Below are 23,670 nucleotides of genomic sequence, written 5' to 3' on the forward strand. Positions count from 1 at the left end.
TTAGCCGTTATCATTAAATTGAGGACAACTATACCGTTCATGTAATCGTTAACCTTTGTTTGTATACTTCTTAGATATCCGCTATAACCAGCTCAACTCCGCATCGCAGAACATTGAGAGATAGTATACCTACACTGGAGGGAGAGTATAAGTTGCCGGTAATATTTCAGTAGCAGCCACTACGTCCATACGAGGTTGAACCCAGCGCCTGGTACTATCGTGCCCCGTTATCTTTCATGCACTCCTATATTTCGGCTATGCAGGAATACACGACTGCAGCCTGGCCAGAGCGTTACATTGATCATCGAAAGTCGAAAAAACTGAGTCGCCTTATCACACCAGCACAGCGCGTGTGGTTCTCTTCAAAGTGTGATATCCTACTATTCGAATGTGGTTGATATCTCGAAACCATTAGAGGCTGCAACGACTTCCGACGCTCTTCCGCAGGCCTCAAGGTGGGAACTTTTTCGGCTCAATCCTTGGTTCCCGATGGACTCTGGAGCGGCCTGAAACGGCTGTGATACCCCGAGGACGACATCGCGACCACCACCACCATTGCACAGTATCAGGGTAGTCGATCGATCGAGAAACATGGCGCCTGCGCTGGCGTCGAGTTTTGAGACGGCGTCCGTCGCGGCGCCCTAGACCGCTTAGTGACTCCACTCTGCATTCGGAGAGTGAGTACCGGGTGCTGGGCGGACGAGTTAGGGTCTATCCGTTCAAAAATAGATTCCAATTCGGTCCTGAGGAAGTGCCGGTAGGAGATTGCCAAAGTTTTTCAAACACAGTTTCGCAGTTTTCGCCTATCGTAAATCGGAGAAGACATGACGACGATACGGGCCCGAGGAATGCTTCCGTCAGACTCGAGTTAACGTTGCTACGTCCGATGAGTATTTGTTCAATGTGAACCCAGTCATAATTCGACTCGCCCGTATCACGACGACGACGACGACAACGAATACGACCAGTGTTGGAATCGGAGCAGATCAACGTCCGCCCTGATGTCTGATCGCCACCTGCAGACATGGCATGATATAAGGAAGCTTGTAGCCTCTGCAGGAGTACCAGCGTATTCGACGGTCTTCACTGTCCTGCGGGGCACCCGTCAGCATCGGTAGGTTATTGTGTGCCGAATGGATTATCCACTATACTTGGAGTGACACTCCTCTTGTTTCTCTTCCCTCGTAAATTCTATGCCCCGATGTAAATTCATGTCGAAGAGGAGCTTATCGTCCGTTGACAGTACCTACACTCGGATCAATTGGAATTATTGCACAAGACATCTTCTCCCCCCCCATATTCAGCTACACACCTGATCATGCTGGTATTCGCTTCGCCTGATTATTATCCGGCTGATCATAATCGGCAACGATATTAAAAATTAGTCAATAAACAGAGGATATGTTGCCTTGACTTCCTCGACTAAGCCAAAATCTCGTTATGTATATTAATTGTCGATATGCGGTATCGGTGAACGAAGTACAAGGTAATTCTCGTGCGAAATTCTTATCTCGGCAATTTTCTTGGGTTATTAAAATATAGCGGTTAGTGATATTGTATACGTCGTTGCGTAATTCTGTTGATAAGCATCGTGGTCGTTTTTCTAAAATTTGCTCGTATAGTCAGCTGCAGAAATGTTTTTTGGAATCCATAATTGCAAATTCATACGGTCAAGTTCGAGTTGATGGGGATAAAAAGTGCAGAGCTGAAAAATCACCGCGTGCATTTCATTATTGGTAGGTACCGCGGAACAATTCGATAGAGCCGAGCTTCTATCGGCTGGAAGTAATTGATCGTTTCAATTAAAACTCTCTTGTGTTATACGAGAGTGTAGGAGGCGCCGAAGTGGGTAGCTTGAATCATAGCAATCCCTGGCAGCCGGGCTAGAAAAATAACTTATAGAAGAAACGCGGCTTAGTATGGTGAAAGTTTTAATAATCTACCGCCTACTCGATCACAATATTTTAATAACAGTTACGTATTTTCTACTCGCTACTTTTCATGGACAAGAAAAAACCCGACAATGCTGAAAGCGCAACAGTTTTATGATCCTATGTTCTCCACGTTTGTAGATACGGTACGTTGTAGATAAGGTACGTCAGACAGACACGGTACATGCACTATTCCAGTGAAGGTTGACACGCTGTTCTTAAGACATCGATGAAAAGTTGTCGTTCTATGTCGCAATGTTTAGATTTGGGCAATCGTGTCGATAAAAACATATTTTTACTTTCATTTACCTCCTCGTGTTTGAATCAAACTACGCGCGTGTGTGAGTGTGTGCGTCAACATAGTCCCTGCATGCAGAACTACGTCTGAAGAGCGTCACGACACTTTGCAGAAGGTGGTTTAAGGCCGTTCGTCATTGCCTTATTTCATCAAGTCACGCGATCTGCTGGGTGAGGATTTAGTCCGAGTACACATTTAACTACGATCATTTATTCGGTGGAACCGTGCATCGTCGAAACGATTAGATACGCCCTTGGTTTTTGAGAGTATCGTAATCGACTCTTTCCGTGTATGAATTAGGCCGAGTTCAAATAAAATGTTCCCAGCCCCGTTTATGCACCCGCGAAATCGCCAAGAAATCGTTAAATTCCGTACGGTGTACGGTTGATCTTTCATGATTCCACACCAAACATCGGATTAAGCAATGTGATGACGCTCGACGTTCTGTTCGAACAAGTCAAGCTAGTTTGACGTTTCCTGCAACGCGTGGTTATCTAATCAGAGCCAGTGGTCGAAAAAATTATGTTTCACACCTGTGTGATAATACGCATAGCGGACGAAAATAACGTATCTGAGTTCATGACGGCATAGCGGTAGTTGAAATTGTTATAATTCATGATCTAAAAGTATAAATAAAGTCCAATGAACTTTGTGTATCGAGTTTGAATAATCTTAACCGCTTGTGCCACGATTTTCAACTATAATCGATAGTGCGATTATAAAGGAAATGAAGCCGTAATAAAAATTGCAACGTACTCTTCAATTACGGAACAAAACGCCGATGAACGGCTTTCAATAGACGTTGTCCCGATCTGTACTGGGGAACATCTCGAGTGTGTCTATCTGGATATTACGATTATTATAACGTCGAATAATTCATATCGTGATATTATATGTCTCACGTATCTTCTTTGAGTTGTTGAGAAAATTTTTACAGTTGTAAGTAGTGTATTAAAATCCACCGGGATTTTAGTATACGTAAAGAGATTCTTGACAATTCAACGTAAATTTGAACAGCTGTGTTGACTAGATGTTAAACACGACGCAATCAGTTTACGCAGTTATATGTTTACCACCTCCGTGACCCTGAAGTTTTCATTGCAAGATGACTGGCTGGTATGATATATTCGAATTTGAAATGGTATTTGAGTGATTGAAGGCGCGTGATGTGGTGCAGCGTGAAAACATGAAAACGGTAATAATTATACGGGAAAGTGAAACAATATGAAGGGAGACAGTTTCCTCCATATAAACAATGCTGAAAATATATTAAACTGTCACTGGATCTTTCATTCTCCTCTCAAAAAGGGTCACCCTGTGTGTAATCGACATATACGTGCATGGATTATTATTCAAATCGTTAACACGTGATTCGGAATCGTGGGACGTAGGTAATCTGATTAGGACTAATTATCTTGAATGTAGGTACGCTGAATATAATCAGGCGAAAAAATGCGCAAATTTTATCGATAATCTTCCGACGACTAATTTAAGAACGAACAATCTTGTTGGCGAAATTCTGCAGCATTTTCGAATCACGTTGAAATCAAGTTTTACTCTAGTAATATACACCAAATTGTACATATCGTGCAAACGTAATTATAGAAGAATATACGTACAGGTATACCTATGTATATTCGAGAATTACATTATACACACATATGTTTCATTACGGAAACGGTTAAACAGGATATCCTGTGCATTTAAGTTGATTTAAGTTAATAGCAGTAGAGAAAAACCACAAGAGCAGAATTTAAATCTTGCCTAGCAGGTGTTGATAAGATATTTCGCGGACACATACTTGCTCCAGTTTGTAGTAAAAATTATCTCGACGTAGAAAAATACAAGCCTGACAGCCTGCACGAGTTGTTCGGCGACTCGATACTAGAATAATTTAGCATAGACGATCAAGTTATCGGCGTTTCGGCGCCACATTTCTCGGCCTACGTACCTGAATAGCAGCACAGCTTAGGTGAGTACCTGAGTAGGTATACACAACCGGTTCTGGATTTAGATTTCCATAGTGACATTTACCGACACTTAGCCAAGACGCGAACCCTTTTCGAGAATTTAAGCCAGTCAGAGTGGGGATAATCCCAACCGTCGAACATTCCATAAAAAAGGTTTGCGTCTTGGGTAAGTGTCGGTAAATGTCAGTACGAGAATCTGTATCCATAACCGGCCTTGTATACCTAAGTACCTGTACTATATCTCTGGCTAATAATTTTCATGAATAATCTTGAAGAATTCTGTGCGTGGCCTGCTGTATATGTCGCGAACCATTAACGCCCGGCAGGCAAGACTTATCGGACAACTTCTTTCTTAATACGTATATGGAGTGAAAATTATTCAAGAAACAGCCTACGCGGCGGGTGCTGCTTGTAAAAGGATACCGTGCCGGGCTCCTTCGATTATTTATAAGAAACCCGGCTCCCCGTATTGTATAGTCGACTACCCAGGTTACATACTGGGAGTTTTTCGCGAAACTCACCACTCAACGTCAGCAGAGAGGCAATTGGAGCTGCGCGAATTTTGTATAGCCAAGTATTCGACTTCTCGAAGTAGGAGACACCCGCAGGTTGAAATTCGAGTCTATAAATGGACGATTTCCCCCCAACCGAAAAGAAAGATGAACTGATTGCTGGAGTAAAGTTTAGACAAGGTATAGCTACAAGGTTTAAGAGAACTCGACGTCTTTTGGGAGTTTCCTGTGTCAGTTTTTTTCCCTTTTCACCCGTTTTTCCCTCGTCACTCTTTCGACGTTCTTTTTCAACTTTATACTCTCTTTGCAGTAACGTGTATATACAATACGTATATACATATTATATACATTCGCACGTAAAAGTTAGGAGCCGTTTCGAAGTGAGAAAATTTTCTTCTCTCAGGTATTTTTCAAGGCGTGTTGAGCAGAGGCGGCAGATGAAATTGTGTGCACAACATCCATCCACCTTTTTCGTATCCCGTGTATATAGATTCACGCTTCGCTTATTTTTCAACCCTATATGCATGCGGTTTTAAACTTGTTTACGGTTTAAATGTTTCCTCGAGGTATTTCGCTCGTCGACTTTTACAAATCTCGCGTCGTCGGGGACCTCACGCGTTTCCTTTCAAAAACGTCCTCACACGTAGGTAGACCATATACATGTAGGTATTATACACATCTGTAATACATAGATGCGTGTATAACAAGGTGTGCTTTCATCCTGCACTCACCGTTCGCCCACGCAATCGCGGGGCTCTTCAGTGATGAATATAAAACGCAGAAAAACATGAATCGAAATTTAATTTTTTTTTTTTCTGACATTCTTTCAATTCAAAGATTATTATTGTCATTATCGAGTCGTCTCAAAGCCTTTGCTTCGGGCTTTGTACAATATATGCCTATAAGTATACGTACGTATGTATCTAGACACAGTAAAAACTGACCGTAAAATAGACAATAAAATAGAATAGAAGTGACAACGCGAATAAAATAAGTGTAAAATAAAAAAGAAACGTCTTCTTTCATACTTGCCACTGCAGCAAGAAAAGGGGGGACAGCGTTTACCGCTGACGTACTCCATTTCCGTTCTTCTTCATCGATTTAAATCATACGCCTGCGAGGAATTGTTAATTGTTACTGATCTCCAGAAGCTGTGGGTGGACTATATTCAATTTAAAATATATAGCTTGCGTTTAGCAACGAAACTTTTCCGGTTGGGTTACCGAGCTTTCCCAGCACTTTTCTCTTTCATCAAAAATTACGGTGTTACGTAATATATAACTGAACCCAGTTACATGTAGATATATAATTTCAGCTCAATGTTCTTCTCTTCGAAATTTTTTATCCCAATCTATGGGATGGGATAACAGTTTATAAATTGCATGAAGGTTTTTCCAGTTGATTCTGGGCAGCGACTTTATATAAAAAATTCAGTATCAAATACCGGGAAAATCAGAGAAATACCTATGCATATATGTAAGTATATGGGTACAGGTATATATATATATGTATATTACGGAGAAAGGTGAAGAGCTTGTTTATCGATCGATTCTTGCGCAACAGGCAAGAAACTGTGTGACTGAGTCATTTTCTCAGGTCTTATGTGTGTATATATAGGGTGTCTAGTGTATATACATAGATACGTATACCTATAATGTGTATCTGCACGAGAAAGATGTATAATTCCTTCTCATACATGTAATAACAGCTGCACGCTCGGAGTTTCGAGTTGAGTTACAATTGACACGACGTTCAATTACACCCGTTTATGAACATTTTCTTTGTGCTCCATTTTTTCTTCTTGCAAACTTACACTTTTAATCAATTATTGTTGTTTGCTTGTGTTTTTCTTCCCGCCACGCGATATTAAAGAGAACGCCACACCCTGGAAAGAACTTACAATTCTTGAAAAAATAGCCACAGCACTCCTGTGCAAGTGTGAAATTCTCGAATGAATTAGAGATGATGCTTCACGGTACGCATATCTCGTTTCTCCGGAATCCTGAAAGGGAAATCATTCCGGAGGCGTGGATATGTAAGCTTCAGAAAGCCGCCGGAGGCATAACGCGTCTGCTTGTACAAGTTTTCGCGTATATTCTTCCCTTCCGCAACCCTTTTATGCAACATTTATGGACCCATGTATGTACGTACATGCAAGGAGTACACACATATTTAATATCGGTATATCCCGCGGTGTTACCATCCGGAGTTTCTCAGGCTTTCGTGCTGAATAATATCAAACGTGTAATGTTGCGTATACGAGTATATATTAATATGCACTACACCACTCCAACTCAACCCGTGGCACTCGACTCGGGTAATTTTTTCACGAATCCGTAATCGGATTCGAGAATTTACTCTCCTTATCAAAGGCGATAATTGACGGTAATTGTTGCTCAGATTGATGTAAGACCGTTCTTGCCATCATTTACTTTCGCGTGAAAGAACTCCCGATAATCGGCGAGTGCCTGGAACGATTTTATTGCCGAAAGTAAATCTGAAGCGGGGAAAAGGGCGGCCATATTGGATTGCCAATTATCGAGCATTCGCGCTGAAAAAGCGAAGTGAACTTTAGATTGGTCATTCCGTATCGACAGTTTCTCCGAAGCGGGTGTATTGGAAATTTTCTACAAAATTGTGACGCGGAGAAACTTAGTTTTTACTGTCAACGTCAGGCAGGAGCTGCAATTTATAGAACCTTTCAATATCGCGGAAAGCTTTTCTGCACAAGTTTCGGTGAAATGATTTATGCATGTATATTTAACATTAGTATGGCAAACATTTGCGCAGATATTATACAAGCGGGTACATCGAGAGTCGAGCGACGGGAATATAAATTCGAGATATTGATCGAACAGAGCGAAAAATTTTCTCCGGTGATCTCCGTCGCCATTTATTTTTTTGACCCAAGCTTCAAACAATCGTTCTTCTACGTCAACGGGTTTCCTCTGTACGTCCAACGTTATGCTGCAGTCAAATAACGTAAACTCGTCAAGCTCAGCGGCCCGAAAGCGGCTCAAAATTGCCGGGAAAAGCGAAGAGAGAGGAGCATCTCTTTGATACAAAACCGCATGATAATTTGCGATAAACATTAATTTCCTGAGTTGCGGCCCAGTGAGCTTTTGAGCAACGAAAGATAATCAATTTTGCTCCTACCATCTTTGCGAAACTATATATAATATTAAACACTGCAGGCATTGTCGAAGTACGGAGCCAGAAAATCCGTATAAGAAAAATGAGGGCTGAAAGTGGGCAAAAACGAGCGTCCGAGAAACAATCGGAAAAATAAAACGTCGAGCTCAAAGCCTCGTTGTCTCTACATCGTTTATTTTCGGCTCTGACGGTAAATGTACATTATACTTGTCCAAAACTGACTCTGATTTACTTTTCTCTCCGTTTGTCGTACAACGTAATTAACTGCATTCCTTTTGAATATTCAAAACATTCGCTTCATCCTTCGTTTCGTTTTATACTCTGCGAACACGCGCTCACACGATGTCATATCCACTTTATTGCGAATCAATTGAACCAACAGAAATTGGCCATCGTCAGCTGTGCAAAGACAGAAACGATTATGCACACGTGTGTTGTTAAAATTTTCTGAATTGAAATGCCGTACTTTGTTCTTTTTACGTGTAATTTTACATATCTCATTCGTGGGATATTAAAAAACTTTATCGACACGAGTGCACCGAAGACATTAAAAAAAAGTCGTATAAATATATAGCATTCTGTAAACAATCCCATTTACCAATATAAAAATATTCTTTTCCGGTCGTTTGATTGCTGGAAATTGTAGACTTATCTATATGTACATCACGTTATACTTTGGGGCCGTAAATATGAAAGGTTTGGAACGAATTTATGTATCACGTATGCACATACGATACACGTACCTACATTACATACATACCTAGCTACATAGCCATCTACCGCGTTGTTGAGGGTTTGAAAAATACGATCGTTCCATCGCTCTTCCGGGTGAAAAGCGAAAAATCACTTCGACTACATACAACGGATAAAATACATCATACCTATGTAGAAACCGGTGATTTATTGCTGTTTATCACCTTCCCGCAGCGTTTGTTTTAAAAATTCCTTTACCTCTATCCCACCACCGTTCGTAATTATTTAATCGTCATTTCCGCGAAGCAAGGTAAAAGTTTTTGGTACCCTGGGTTTTGATGGTTAATTCTTTTTTATTTTTCCTCTTTCAGAATCAAATGCCGACATCTCCATGTATGACATAACTTCGAGCCGGACGTCTGGAACTCTATTAGGTAAGCCGATTTCTTATCGAACAATTTATCTTAAAACCTAGAACGATTCAATGATTTGGAGGCTACGGTAAATGCTCGCACCTTCGGTGTATAAGATAGTCGTCTGATCTATATAATCGAATGTTGCTGATTCGGGAGAAGTATTACTACTACTGGACTGAGGAAGTATGCGTATTATATACATAATTTCGATACATTGAACGGATTTGATGTTATATTACATCCAAGCCGTTATCTAATCGGACATTAATGTGGTTCTCAGTCTTTAGGTAGAAACGTCGTTAAGAAAACTCGTATTGACTGTTTACACAATTGGTGTTTGTAAAGTGTCAGCTGAATTAACGAGCCATCTTGCGTGTAACAGTCATTCGAATATCCTTATAATTTGGGTTCACGTTTTGTCGAAACGCCGAAGGGCGATTTATACTAATTTACGCCGACGTGGCGACTTCAAAACGACACACATTTTACCGTCCGATATTATAGACTCAATTGAGAACATCTGTACACATATCACCGGCCGTTTCCGGGGTCTGAAATAAAATATCACTCTATTATAATCTAGCCTGCGTACCGCGAGCACGGTTATTTATTAACGTGCAAAAGATCACTCGATTAGCTAGTGTTTTCTTGTGCAATAATTAACGCGGTTGTTTACCTGCATCACTTTCCGTAATGATTTTTCAGTGCCGAATTTCTGACTTTCTGGTAAGTTTAATAAGATTCCAATTCGTTCCTCATTCATACGTAATTCATATGTACAGTAATGTTCTTTAATGCCTTCCCATTTCCGGCTAACTTGTTCTCGGTCCGAAAGAAAATGCGAGTTCGATTCTATACGAATTATACGTAACAATGACTCCCGATCTCTCACGTTGGCTGCATCGTCAGTCATTGTTACATAATCCGTATAGAATCGAACTCGCATTTTGTTTCGGACCGAGATGAAGTTAGCCGCAAAGGGCAATGCATTAAGGAACATTACTGTTACTTTACACATTACACATACAACTTTACATTACACTTACATATACTAAGTTGTAAACTGCTTGTTACATTCGCGATTTCGTGGAAATGTGAAAATTAACAGCTCCGGGAGTCACTTGGCATTCTTGTATGACCCTTTAATCGTTATCCTCTTGCGTTTCAGAGAGCCTTGGGCATGGGGGCCCGGCGGGGGGGTCCCGGAGGCGGCCGGAGCGCCGGAGTCCTGAAGGAGAGGGCGAACATGTCCTTCATGCTGGTGGTGATGTTCTTCGCGGTCTTTGGCCTGATCGTTCTGACCGAGATATTTCTCATCGACGACAGGCACGGCTCAAATGTCGGAGGTACTGGGGCACTTGGCGGTCATAGAAACGGTCACAGAAATGGTCACAGGCTGATCGCCGCCCCGGACAGACCAGATTACGAGGAGGTTGGGGTGAGTGTGATTAACGGTTTCACCCCTGCTTTTCCTTACCGACGGGGTTAATTACTGCCACCGCTTAATCCCGCTGGCATTTATGGCCTTGCATAGATGTATTTTTGCGCCTTGTTTGTTTCTTTATTTCCCTCGTTGCGCGGTCGTTCGTTTAATTAGCGTTTTGTAAATCATAAATTTAAAAATCGCATGCAAAAGTGTACGGATCTCTCCATTTAAATCGGATATTGAAGACTTTTCTTCGTTCTTTTTAACGAAAATATTCACCGTGAAAAATTGTACCTTGTGCAGAGTTGTGCGAAATAATCGAAAATACAAAATCAAGATGGCCGTGGCGCCGATGATTTCTCTACACTTGGGATTCAATTTTGGACATATAATCGTTTCCACCGGTCGATAATTATCGGGCAACGTTTCATGCTGAAGAAAATGATGGCAAGAACAAATGCATAATTGTGTGGCCGTCGGTTGGAACCTGTAGAATTGAGAATTTAGCTCGTGAAATTCACAGTTGTAACCCTGCGTCAACATGAAACCATTGTCATATATTTTCAAGACAGATTTATCTAGACATAAAATGCAATGCTGCAGTGACAAATTGAGCGTCGTTCAATAACTGTCGAGAAATTATCTCTTCCGCCTATTGTTCGTGATTTTGTCCTTCATTTTCAACGTGTCCAAGTTCTATCTTACACATACATAAGTATATTGGTGATCCGTCAATTTTTGAAACAAATCAATTTCCTCTTGTTAGGTGCCGCTTTTTTTCTTTCTTTCGCTTCTCTGCATGTCAAGTGTATCCAACTTTTGGAAATAACGATCAGTCCACGTCTTATCCTCGTAGAAACACCGGGTTTCGCGAATTTAACAGGGTCGACAGGTGGAGCCAATTATACCGGGAACAACTGATGCAGTATTTGGGGCTGTGGGTGGAGGGTAATAATAATAATTCAACCTCGTTAGCGATATGCAGTGATCCGTATAGGTTTTTTTCGTACTAGGCACGTGTATCGATCACTTCGATGTCGCTATGGTATGAATATCACATGCACAATCGTTATCGCGAGACGTATCTCGATAACGTTCGCAAACAAATGCAAACGTGACTCGAACCTGATTAGCACGGTCTTGATCGGTTCACTCTTTTCCAAACTCTACAATCTTCGACACAATCAATTAAATAACCAAACGCACCAAGAGTTACTGTAAAAATTTTCCCACAACTGCTCAGCTTCTGATTCGGTATTTTAAAATGACAGGCCGAAGATTACACCGGAGTCAAGGGTGGCTTCGACGACCATGTTGGACTCCTTGTCAAGGATACTGCGGAGGGTGGAAAACCGGTCGCATCCCTCGCCGATCCTCGCGGATTACCCAGCCTCCCTACAAACGTGGAATCCCGTCTGCCCCATCTTAATCAGAGCCTGAGACTGACCCACGCCGATTGGCTGAACGTGACAAACACCAGGTAAACTCGATTTTACCGGTAAACTACTTAGGTGAACAACTGTCGTAAAAAGGACTGGGATATTGGCTGAGTTGAGATAAACGCCGCAAAGATTATCTATGAATCAGTTCGATGCTGCTCAAGAATCTGGGGTGAAACTCGCGTTTCCGTGCATTAATGATCGCCCTCCGATTTTTGAAATACACTCGTCGTTCGATTGATCGACAGAACGCAATTTGCACAATTTTACTCGCTTCAGGAACACCCGCATTTTGGGAGAACATATTTATCTCCAATTAGAATATATGTACCATAATCGAACTTTCCGCTGCCGAGTGATTTATTATCTTTACAAATGGTCATCTGTGTTAAAAAAATTCACCCAGTTGGCTATCGATTATACGACGTGGGTATAAATTCTTCCAAGCACTGAAAACACAACGTACTTGCCTTCAATTTAATTACAATTCGTTATTGATCCCGATGAATTCAGATTGCTTATAAGCACCTGAGTCACCGGAAGTTGTCACGGACTCTTTCATCCGATTATTAGCTGCTCAAGTGTTCAGTTTCTTTTTAACGCAGTGAAAATCGACGTTGAAAGAATTTGTACGGGAGAAGTAATTATTCGTCATCGACAAGATGAATTACGCTCGACAGTGATCTATGGTATTTTAATTTCCTATTACAGGCTCGCCGGAGGCGGAAGATTTAATCTCACAAATATATAACTTGATGTTGATTGCGCACGCGTACGACGATTATACAATACGATAACGATTTAGAAAATGACGCATTGCACGTCAAACTCAGAATCGGAATCAAATGATAATAACGATTGACACAACAATGCGATAATAATAAATTAAACCGCTTATCGGTATGCTATAGCTTGATAACATGCACAGATACATGTTGCAGATAACAGCTGCAACATTTGAACAGTGTTCTAAACATATGTTAGTAGAATATATATCTATATTTACGTGTTGTGCAAGTACAGTTGGGTAATAAACCTTTTCGGTACAGCATTTCGTATTCGAGACATCTTTTTTGAATCGGCTATTCAAGATTTATATTAATTTGTTTTTTTGCATAATCGAACTTTTAAGATGTCAATCTTGATGTTTTAAGAGGAATTATGATGATTCCGCAAATATAGTGAGCGCTGTGAGTAAACTAAGTGTTGAAAATGCCGGTTTTTACAGAATAAATCGGATTGTGGGAAGGTTATGGGGATTAGAAAAGTAGAACTGAATAATCTTAAGTTTTTGGGGTTGTTAAAAACGAATCCCGTGTAAACATTCCAAAATTCAACACAGCGGATCCAATATGGCGGATTAAAAATATACAAATAGATCCGATCCCCTTGAAATTTGTTACTCGAAGGTTTTTAGGATCGCTGAAAACGAATCCGACGTCAGAATTTCAAAATTCAAGATGGCGGATCCAATACGGTAGATTGAAAATACAAAATTTGATCCTATTCGCTCATATTAGATCCGCCGTTGTGAATTTGGAAAATTTCTCAGATCTGACCTCATTTTTGAAATCAGTGACCTCGAGAATCTTTATATATCCAGTTTTAAGGAATTTTACTGCAAGGAAAAATTTATGTTTCAAAGGGTTAATTGTCTATCGATGGAACAACGTGAATCGATTATAATTCCGAGTCGAGTACTAGGTATATAAAAACGACGTTTTTTTTTTTTTTGTTTTTTATTTTTTTAAATCCAGTAAAATCGATATTATAAAATTATCCGCTTCAGCTATCGTAGATTTTGTGAAGGAGCGCTGAGCTTTGCAGCCCCCGGTCCTCAGTACTCTGCTGAGAGGATCCGCGTGTATAACAAGAACCCTCCAACTGATGACCCTCTTGTGCGTTTATAAGTCCCATTTGCATAAGTTCGCGTTACAGGGACTCGCGAGAGCCGTTTACGGATTGCTTAAAAAATTCTAAATCACGTCAATGCCTCCGCGTCATGCAAATTGGTAGCAGCGTCTTCCTCTATTGCACGCGGTGTCATTGCTGCAGGAAAAATTCTCACAGTTCCGAATTTCTCTCCAACAGGTTCAAGTTCTTCGTCTATTCAGCCTATTACGATAACCGTGCGAACGGCGGCGAGGGTCCGGGATTGATCAGGGTCATCGGGGCCACCAAAACCAGGGGACCGGAACAAGTTTGGTGCCGGTTGTGGTACAATTTGCATGCGACCGGTAACGCCACGGCATCTATTACGGTTTCCGCTAAGGTCAAGGTAATTAAAACGCCATTATACTTGTCGCGATCCAAAAGGGAGCGTCATTAGTTTACTTTCCTTTAGTTTGAATTTCTCCGTATAATGAATTGAAGTCGCAAGGGAGAAAAAACCTTTCGTTTTTAACCCTCCGTCGGCCAACATGCACGATATTGTCCGCCCTGACTTTCCCACTTATCGCAGTATCTCGGGAATTTTTCATTATTTAACCATTTCTACTAATTAACTGATCGAAAAATTTTGTAATGCAAACTATTGGAATTTCGAGTAGGCACCTGAAACTGATTACCTGAATTTTGTGGAAATTTTTGAAAAGCCCTAAGTGGGGGAAAAAGAACTCAGGACGTCAGTAAAAAATCATATGGTCGTTGGAGGGTTAATAATGAGTAGAAATAGTCAAGTTACTGTATACGATAACCACACTATTCATTTGATCAACCAATTGACGCTACAAACTGTAATTTTATCCGAATTCGCAGACAATTCGGGAGAATTGGAATCTCAAGTACAGCGCGACCTTCGTAATTTGTCCACTGCCAAAAACGCCTCCAGAAACGGCGGAGGGTCCGGTTCCAAACGCAGTTCCGAATTCGGTTAGCGTTGTGTCGAGGCTAAAAGCCCCGCCGGCGCACAGGATTCTGATACAAAATCGCCCCTCCGACAGGCCGAATAAAAAGGAGCCTCTGGCTGTCTGCGTGAAGCCGTTGCACTTCGAGTTCAACAGGGTAACTAGAAGCGTCATCTCCAAGCTTCCTTCTGCACAGGGGGGATTCGCTGAAAAAACTTGTAAATTTAACCGTCCCAAATCGAGTTGTAAATCAAAGAAATTTGAATGACTGTAATGTTCCTCGAAATAACGAGGATTTGAAGTGTTGGTAATCATGGCATGGACATCATTTCGCGTCTTGCGTTCAAGACCAAATGGTTTCGATTCGTCGACACTGAATGGAGCTATGGACTTCAATCTCGTCGTGTGCGTTCGTTGATTACTAATTCACCAAGTGATTTCCAGTGATTCTATCCATTCGTAACCGTTGAAAATTAGGGATAACATTGTAACAAGTCAATGGAAATCACCTGGTACACATAGTAATGAAGGAAAACCGCATGATAGAAGAGGAATCAATGGAAGCCGTTCGACGGCGACGTTAACGGATTGAAATCACCTAGTTCATTACCGAGCGAATTACTCCTAAGTAGCTTCTGCAGATTCCTGTAGCTTTGGATCGCGATTTAACCCTTTGTTGTCTGGCCACACAGGTCATGCAGTTGATTGAGTTCGTAGAACTACACCTGCTGCTGGGCGCGACTCACGTGACCCTCTATAACGACACCCTGGGTCAGGAGGCTGGCTGCGTCATCAGGGACTACGAGTCTCGCTCGGCACCCGGGAGCGACTATCCCCTGGTGACGTTACTCCCATGGCATCACCTCGACATGATTTCTCAGCTCGAAATACGGACCGAGGGTCTGTTCGCCGCACTTAACGACTGTTTGTACCGGTCCATGTACCAGTTCGAGTACGTCGCTTTTCTCGACCTCGACGAGTACATCATTCCCAGACACAACGACACGATACCCGAACTCATAAGGTGGGTGCCGCAGTTTCCTAGCAGAGAATTCATCCGTATATCACTGAGAAGATGTTCATTTGTTACAGTCCCTAGAAAATTCTAGTAAATCCAAGCATATCGCTGGGAAGTTAATTTTTTAAAGTCCCTAGAAAATTCTAGCAAACCCAAGTATATCGTTGAGAAGAAGTCTATTTGTTACAGTTCCTAGAACATTCTAGTGAACCCAAGTATATCGCTGAGAAGTAATTCATTTGTTAAAGTCACTAGAAAATTCTAGTGAACTTAAGAGTCGTTCCAATAACGGTTCAAGTTATTCTGTTGAAATAACAAGGAAGCAGCCACAAACTCATTGTCATTTGAAACCCGTGCGAACCATTACACTTTTCGGCTGTGTATAAAAAATGAAAACAGTCAAGGACTGCATGCGGTAACAGCAGTTAGAAAATTCTCTCGTATTTTCAAATCCAAAAACGCGGTTCAGACGGTTTTTACAGGATTCATTGATAGACAAAATCAGTTCACATCAAGGCTACTGTAACGAAAAACAAATAGTTTTTTTTTTAAATTCGTAGTGCGTTCAACGGAATCTATAACCCTGAACTCTTTCGCTACCATTTCATTCGCCTCGTTACTATTCTACCATTTTACCAATGGTGGTACATAGACTTGTTAACTTATAGAATTGTTTCGTTCAGAAGACGGTTACAATAACTGACCATGGAACAGTTCAAGTTCATTGTTGAATCCCTCCTCATTTTAGCCATTGAATGTAATTTTTTTGAATAAAAGAAAACAAAAGCGAGGACAAACAATTGGCCCGATTTCCGTGTTGCTGTAACAGCGAGCGATATAAAGTGTATATCCTGTAATGACTAATGTATTGTACTATTATAATACGAGTAAATAATACGGCGAACAAAAAAAGAAAAGAAATAGATAAAAAAAAAAAAAAAGAAAAAAGAAAGAAACTACTTCACCGCCTCGACTAGCCTTGACTCTGAAGAATACGATCGTCGATCAAAGAGTCGTTCCGAGCTGTTGCGCACTCGCTTGTCGCACGGGAGTATGTATACCTTATAGTACAAAGTGTGAAAGCTAATATTGGGCGACAGAGAAGCTGAACAAACGGAAATTGAGCAATGAGTGTCTATTTAATGAACGGTTGAAAAACTAACGACTAATCTTCGCTTGTACGTATGATTTCGCAGGTGGTTGGGAAAGAGGGTCAGCACCAAGTCAACCGGCTCTTATTCATTTCAAAACGCATTCTTCTACCTGCAATGGGGCGACGACCCGAGCGTGAAGCAGAGCCAAACGGCCGAGGAAGCGGCGTTGATAACGTTGAGAAAAACGCGTCGAAAAACGAAGCTTCACCCGCACAAACAGCGCTCGAAGTACATCTGTAAGCCGGAGCACATCGTCGAGGCCGGTAATCACTTTGTATGGGAATTCGCACCTGGACACGGGACCCTGAACGTCCCGGCCGAGGCGGCCATCCTCCACCATTACAGGGTCTGCGAATTCGGCGGCGATGACTGCGTAAAGACTCAGTCCATTGTCGATAAAACAGCCTACAGGTACGGCCAGGATTTGGCCAGGAACGTCAGGACGAGGTACGCCGAGCTCAAGGAGAAGTGCTCACTCCCAGACCTCGAACCCGTTCCTGCGGCCCCGGCGACCCTGACCGAATCTAAACCCCAAACCTCGCCGCTGGTACAGCCTGCGAGCAGGTAGCGAAAACCCGATGTTATTCCCGAATTTTACGTGAAAAATTTCCACGGGACACCGATAATAGCGAGGACGTATTTTTACAGCTATAATTACAACGTTCACGACAAAAACAACAACAATCATTTTTGACGACAGCCTTATAATATTAAAAAAGTTTCATTTATGATTTATAATTCCCTTTTACTTTTAGAAGGATATAATTTTATTTCAATACTGTTTTCAACAAACTTTCCGGTTGCCTGCAAATTGTATTTACTTATTTATTTATCTGGTTATACCTATTACTTCTGCAGTTAATACCGTACTTTTCCCTCGTCATCTTCTTGTGTTGAACGACGAAAATAACTATCCAATTAGAGGTATTTATCATTTCAATATACAGATAGGGAATTGAGATCTGTGTGTATATGTGTGATCAACTATTATCGGATCCTTATTATTGTTAATTTTTATTCCGTGATCGCGCAACGTTAATCTATAATGGTGATAAAGATAGACGATCGATCGATTGATTGAATTATTAATTGATTAATTAATTAATTAAAGAGACAATTACTCAACCACACGATTATAACGTGCCGTGTGTGAAAGAAATATTGAATTGTAAAATGAACAATTTTTATGCATAATATAATATATAATATAATATTTAAACAATATGTGCGACGTGTTCAGTCGACGAAATAATACGATATTATAAAACTAATAATAATAATAATAATAATAATAATAATAACAACAATGATAATTAATAATAATATGCGGTGAGATATGTAATATGATTGTATAATTATGTGAAGATATGTTTGTATTTAAAATATGTAAAACTAAACCGGGCGAAACTGAAGGTACAGAAGATGCAAACTCCCCGAAAAGACGACGAGAACAATAAACGGAAAGAAGAGGAGCAAAAAGTGAAGGAATAAAATAATAATTACCGTAGACTGACGATATTTTTCTACGAAGAAAGATTATCTCGTATAATTAATTGTATGTATATGTATATTTAAAAAAGGCCTTGCCTCGAATTAGTTTGGATCTGGTGCTTGTTTGCAATTTTATAATAATATGTAATTTTATATATATTGATTTTTATTTATCGCGTCACGTATACATATACATTATACATATTTATACGTGTAATTAGGGGATAGAAGCATACGTACCTATCTATATTATGTACGTATGTCACGCAGCATTGAATTTAGAAAGTTCGAACGTCTTTCGAACTGATAACGCAAAAGTCAATCGAATATTCGTGAAAACCAAAGATCGTAATCGTACTGTATACAGGAAAATTAAAAACAAAGTCCTGCACACCCGTACAAGAATTGCAGCCTAATGATAAAAAACGAAACGAGCATAGCCTAATTCCGGTCTAAGTGCACAAATTTGTATGCGTGTAAGCAGAGTATAGTGGTTATTGTTTGTAGTTGACTAATAGGTGGGACAATTTTTTTTTTCGCATAAATGAAAAAACAAATAGACGAATGTAAATTATTACATGTTTATAAGTAAAGCCAATACGAGGTAAGCAACACGGACGCATATCTACATAACATGGAAAATTGAAAAAAGTACATCATTAAATAGTTAATAGTAACGAAAAATGTGAGCTGTTTTTTCCTAATTATTCAACTTTCAAATGAATAATATTTATTATTATGGATAATATTTGTTAGTGATTGGTTAAAAAATTTTCTTCCCTTCCAGACACACATTTCGAGGTTTGCCTTATGTTACCAATGATTGTTGTTTAAGAAAAAGTGATGACAAATGTTTAGGTGAATGAAAAAATTCCGATAACGATGTAATTATTATTATTATATTGTATGTAATATAATAATAATGATAATAATAATAACTCGGGATCTTGTTTTTCTAGTTCTTAAGACACCCGGTTGTATATATATAATACATCTTTAAACTTGTACAATTTATTTTTGTGTGATTTTAGTCTTACCACAATACTATGTATACATATATTATAGAATATATATATATAAAAGTACCTAATTACATAATAATCAATATTACATGTATATATGTGCATCTAGGCAGGTGTATATATATAGATTTGTATATTATTATTACACAATACAACGTATAAGTCGAATCTACGAATAAAAAATTTTTCATTTTTCTTTATCGAAAGTAACGTTAATCCGTTTCGCGTATAACTTACACGTCATAGGTACACAAGTTTACGCACACAATGCCGACACGAGTACGAATTATGCGTGTAACAATAAAACACATACGTAACATTGTATTCTACCAACTAGGTACGCATTTTCGCGATAGCGTCAATGCCAAAGGATACTTATATCGAAAAATAAATCAGTATATTACGATAAGTCCTAATTATTTAGATCCAAAATTTTTAAATTCAGTTCGGTTGTTATCCCTTGGTATCTGCTCAGATATGAGGAAGGAAAAAACACCAGAATCTTCGATCTGAAATATCGCTGGATCAATTGGTCCCGAAACTTTTTTCACTTGGATTCAATCTCCGTGTGACAAAAACAGAATTAGGTGTGTATATACATATAGGTATATATCCTTATACAAAATATATCTGAAACGGAAGTCTCCACTCGGCGTTATCATCATTATCGAGCATATAATTGCGAAAGCGCGAATCACTCACGGCGTTGCGAATCGCGTTTTGCAGCTAATTAAGATCAATGAATCAGATTCGAGTTCAGAGAATGCCCGCGGTTTGTGTTATGCGTATTTCCCGCGATTCAAAAAACTCCAATTCAGCCTTGACTGACGTTGCGAGTGATGACAGGAATCCCCGATCCGTACACCGAATAACAACTGTATATCGTGACAAGGAAAACAAGTCGAATTAAAAAGAAATGAGGAAGAAACGAAACGGCGAGCAAAAAGTACTTACAATCCAATTAAGCCTCGCATTGTCGGAAATAGCGTAAAAACTAGTTTCAATTACCCACCCGGATTTTCGGTCAGATTTCAACCGTATCGAGTAAACATCCCATCCGCGTCGATACAACCGAAAGAATTAATCTCGTTTAATCATTCTTCGCTCAAAAATCTTCGTCCGAATGATCTATCTTGCTGACCGATCTCTTTTCCTGTTTGCTTTTCGGGTGCAATACTCCCAGCTCAAGGTCCCCCTCCGAGTTCAGGAGGTCGTCGTCGTCTTCCAAGTCTCCGTCGATGAAGAGATCGCTGTCGCTGTCCAACGAGCCGACGCTATCGTTCAAATCCAGGGCCGTTCCAACTCCCGCGCGCTGTCGTCCTGACATGCTTCCGTAAACGCGACGCTGCAACGCTTGAGCGTTTCCTCGGGATGATCCGCCGTCCATGCCTGAACGAAATCGGGAGATTGAAAAGAGTTAGAAGCGATAATAATGGAAGATGTTTTGCGATAGGAGCCCAGTAAGCGAAGAAATATTGCAATACTTATTGAAACAAATTCGCTCTGCTGATCCGCAACATTTTATAGACAAGAAATCGGCGATAATTTTGCATTATGCGAAAATCGGTTTTGCCATCTCATTTTTTTTATTTGTTTTTTTATATTCTTGAATTGTGATAAATTGACAGGGAATATTTTGGGTCAATAAGAATTTGTAAAAAAACGAATCGAATAGGATGGAATTGTGTACGGTTACAGATTGGATCGGATTGAAATTGCTTTACAATTGTAATCGAATGAAGTCAAAGGAAGTTCTCGTTTCATGTAATCGGTAGATTTCTTCTAAACCTCGAATTGACAAACTTCAAAACGAATCTGTTTTCATGAATTTTAATATTTCAATATGTTCATCGTTCACTGGGAGGGACGTTGAGAAGTTGTCAGTGCGAAAGGGGGGACCTACTGGTTTGCAGTTCAGTCAAGAGTGATTCGGACTTGAAATCATACAGATGGTTCTCCGTCGCTTCCGGCCAATTCTTACCGGTCTTGATCCGCACCCCCTGGCCGATTCGTTCCTGAAGCTGCTTCTCGGCGTCGGCCAAATTGTGGCCGATCGTTTCCTGGTTCGAATTGAATATCGAGTCACTTCCGTCGAGGAGTCCCTCCAGCGTAACGTCTTCCCCTCTCAGTTGTTCGAGCTGTTTCTTCGTCGCGGCTTGCCTGCGTACAATTTGAAGGTGAAAATAAAATTCGGTCTCGGACTAGAGGAATAAATTCACGGGGATACTTGCCTTCGTTCGAACCTCTCCTGCTCGGCCTTGGCGGCGTCTTCGTGGAGGTGTTCGAGGTAAGCGAGGTAGCGAAACTTCTGGAGGTAATCCTCGTAGAGGGCCTTAAGCTCGACCTCGAGTTTCTCAAACTCCTCCATAAAGGCGGGGCGCACTTTCCTCAGGGTTTGAAGACGCTTCTCGTTCCGGCTGAGCTCCGTTCGTCGCCGTTCGATCTTCGCATCCAGAGTCTGCTCGGTGTCCTTTATGTTCTCGATCTGCTTCCTCGTGTCAGTTATCTCCTGTCCTATGCTCTCTATCACGTGTTTCATCGCCACTTCGATCTCCGAAGTGTCGAACTGCCGCGAAATTTTGCTGTTCCTCGCCTCCCGCAGCTCGACTTCCCGCCCCAGGAGGTCGAACAGCGTCGCCCCGTTTATCGTCAGCTGACTAGCCAGCTGCCTCGTAGTTTTTAGCTCGCTTATCCTGTTCGAGATGTCGAAGTTAGCCCCGCTTATCTCCATGCTATCCCCCATCAGGATCGCCTTTTCCGTGCTACGATTTTGGGCGTCGTACAGCAGTGTTGTCATCTTCAGTAACTCCTTCACCGCGTATCCATCAGCTTGGTAGAGCTTTTTCGTGTTCAGTTTCACGTTTGCCTTCACCGCCTGCAACAAGCAAATAAGAGCGTAAAAGTAGAAGAATGAAACTTTTTCCCGCAAAGGACCCTGCAGAATCCTTATGAAAATTGGCTCCCGGTCAAATTGGCTGGATTTTCAATAAATTATAGTACATATCCTTCGAGTCAAAAGTTCTTATGAACACGAGTCTCAAAAATCAGTAGTTTCCGAGATACAGGCATCGGAAGAGGGGTGTTAAGATTTTTTGATATCTATCGATTTCGTGATTTTCATGAATCATAAAGCTTCAAGGGGACTTGAAATAAAATAAATCGTCAAAAACCGGATAGTTGATTCTAAAAAAATAGGCCGAAAGCTGTGATTGATTCCATCCACGAACTCTCGGAAATTACTGATTCTTGGAACTTATGGCTATGAAAACTTTTGACCGGGAGGATATGTACTACATACTGAAAATCTAGCCAATTTTACTGCGAGCCATCTTCCATAAGGATTTCACGGGGTCCTTTGCGCAATAATCCCAAAAAATTCAAATCCTCCCACCATAAACTCAGCTGTTCTTCGAACAAGTGCCACGCGTTCTTGCTCCGCGTTGTGTTCACTTGGAATATCCGCGTCGGGATCAAACCTCTTGACAAGCCAGACGAGTATTTCGGCGACAAGAGGGAAATTCGGCACCCGAAAGTTCGTTAGAGAAATCAGCCTCGGGTAACCGAGAACTCGCATCATCTCGGTGAAATCTGAGGACGGAAGTTTCGTTGAAAATGGACAAACAAGTTAGAGGTATGCGTATCTGTGCGTTATTTTTGTCCTTCATTTCACTGTTCAGGTTCAATAAGGTTTCGTACTTACTCCGCATATCCCGGAACGACATTTCTCCGTGTTTATAACTCTGTGAACCTCGGGAAGCCGGACTGAACGACAGAACGTCCAATGTTTACGTTTAGAGACTCGCCGCGGTTGCTCGGCAACGTTTCGTACACACGTTATGTGGGCTCGTATTGTGCGTGATTGCGTGACTGATTCGCAGTCCACGGCGATTTTTGATTGCGTATTCATGATTCAAGATGTTCGATCTGTGAGTGGATCGATCGGGTCCTCAGTGGCTTCGCAGCATACGTATTTGTCTTGAAAATTTTGTCATTTTCTTCGCGACGTATTGAGTTTATTTTTCGGTATGAAATACCGTTTCTGACGCAAATAGCACTATACGCTTCGTCTCTAGGCGGTCACTCTTGCCGATAAAGACGGAATCTGGAACGCAGTGCGGTCGATGTGTTGCTGAATTACCGACTTCGGAGACTCGAGCCTCTGTTGGTAAGTCAAATCGGCAGTCGTGTAGATTCAGGTTTTGACAAAAACAAAAATTTCAGCCGAGCAGTGGCGTGCCTATCGGAATTTGTGATGAATATAAACACTGATCCGGAATAAAGTTATTGAGTAAGTGTCGCGC

At 40.9% G+C, this 23,670-nt stretch overlaps 2 protein-coding genes across 12 annotated transcripts; one reads left to right on the forward strand and one right to left on the reverse strand.

Moving 5' to 3' along the window:
* The first annotated feature begins 135 nt into the window (after positions 1–135).
* Positions 136–19,440, forward strand: LOC124176279. Of its 8 annotated transcripts, XM_046557363.1 has the most exons (9): positions 136–158; positions 264–1,114; positions 8,929–8,991; positions 10,142–10,411; positions 11,671–11,879; positions 13,930–14,116; positions 14,596–14,841; positions 15,377–15,708; positions 16,899–19,440. In XM_046557363.1, exons 4-9 carry the CDS (start codon positions 10,154–10,156, stop codon positions 17,422–17,424), a joined length of 1,758 nt encoding a protein of 585 aa, XP_046413319.1. In that variant the 5' UTR covers positions 136–158; positions 264–1,114; positions 8,929–8,991; positions 10,142–10,153; the 3' UTR covers positions 17,425–19,440. The 8 variants fall into 8 exon arrangements, with proteins under 8 accessions (XP_046413319.1, XP_046413320.1, XP_046413323.1 ...); XM_046557364.1 differs by lacking the exons at positions 136–158; positions 264–1,114 and adding an exon at positions 2,146–2,344; XM_046557367.1 differs by lacking the exons at positions 136–158; positions 264–1,114 and adding an exon at positions 3,275–3,424.
* Positions 18,886–23,581, reverse strand: LOC124176281 (clusterin-associated protein 1). Of its 4 annotated transcripts, XR_006869341.1 has the most exons (6): positions 23,070–23,219; positions 22,761–22,957; positions 21,601–22,244; positions 21,273–21,529; positions 20,382–20,758; positions 18,886–20,244 (listed from the first exon to the last, which is right to left on the reverse strand). XR_006869341.1 is itself a non-coding variant. In XM_046557376.1 (5 exons), exons 1-5 carry the CDS (start codon positions 23,089–23,091, stop codon positions 20,475–20,477), a joined length of 1,326 nt encoding a protein of 441 aa, XP_046413332.1. In that variant the 5' UTR covers positions 23,092–23,219; the 3' UTR covers positions 18,886–20,474. The 4 variants fall into 4 exon arrangements, 3 of the variants coding, with proteins under 3 accessions (XP_046413332.1, XP_046413330.1, XP_046413331.1); XM_046557376.1 differs by having other exon boundaries at positions 18,886–20,758; positions 21,351–21,529; XM_046557374.1 differs by having other exon boundaries at positions 18,886–20,758.
* Positions 23,582–23,670: the final 89 nt, after the last annotated feature.

Source organism: Neodiprion fabricii, chromosome 2, assembly GCF_021155785.1.
Source record: "Neodiprion fabricii isolate iyNeoFabr1 chromosome 2, iyNeoFabr1.1, whole genome shotgun sequence".
NCBI classification, from domain to species: Eukaryota; Metazoa; Arthropoda; class Insecta; order Hymenoptera; family Diprionidae; genus Neodiprion; species Neodiprion fabricii.

What these genes read in the sequence shown, in the direction of transcription:
- LOC124176279 (XM_046557362.1), top strand. Translation starts at nt 9,667, where the DNA reads ATGATTTTTCAGTGCCGAATTTCTGACTTTCTG. An exon ending in GCCGAATTTCTGACTTTCTG is followed by an intron (nt 9,700 to 10,141) that starts GTAAGTTTAATA and finishes CTTGCGTTTCAG; the next exon opens with AGAGCCTTGGGCATGGGGGC. An exon ending in TGCACTTCGAGTTCAACAGG is followed by an intron (nt 14,842 to 15,376) that starts GTAACTAGAAGC and finishes CTGGCCACACAG; the next exon opens with GTCATGCAGTTGATTGAGTT.
- LOC124176281 (XM_046557374.1), bottom strand. Translation starts at nt 23,091, where the DNA reads ATGTCGTTCCGGGATATGCGGA. An exon ending in GAAGAACAGCTGAGTTTATG is followed by an intron (nt 22,245 to 22,760) that starts GTGGGAGGATTT and finishes TGCTTGTTGCAG; the next exon opens with GCGGTGAAGGCAAACGTGAA. An exon ending in CTTGACTGAACTGCAAACCA is followed by an intron (nt 20,759 to 21,272) that starts GTAGGTCCCCCC and finishes GATTTCGTTCAG; the next exon opens with GCATGGACGGCGGATCATCC.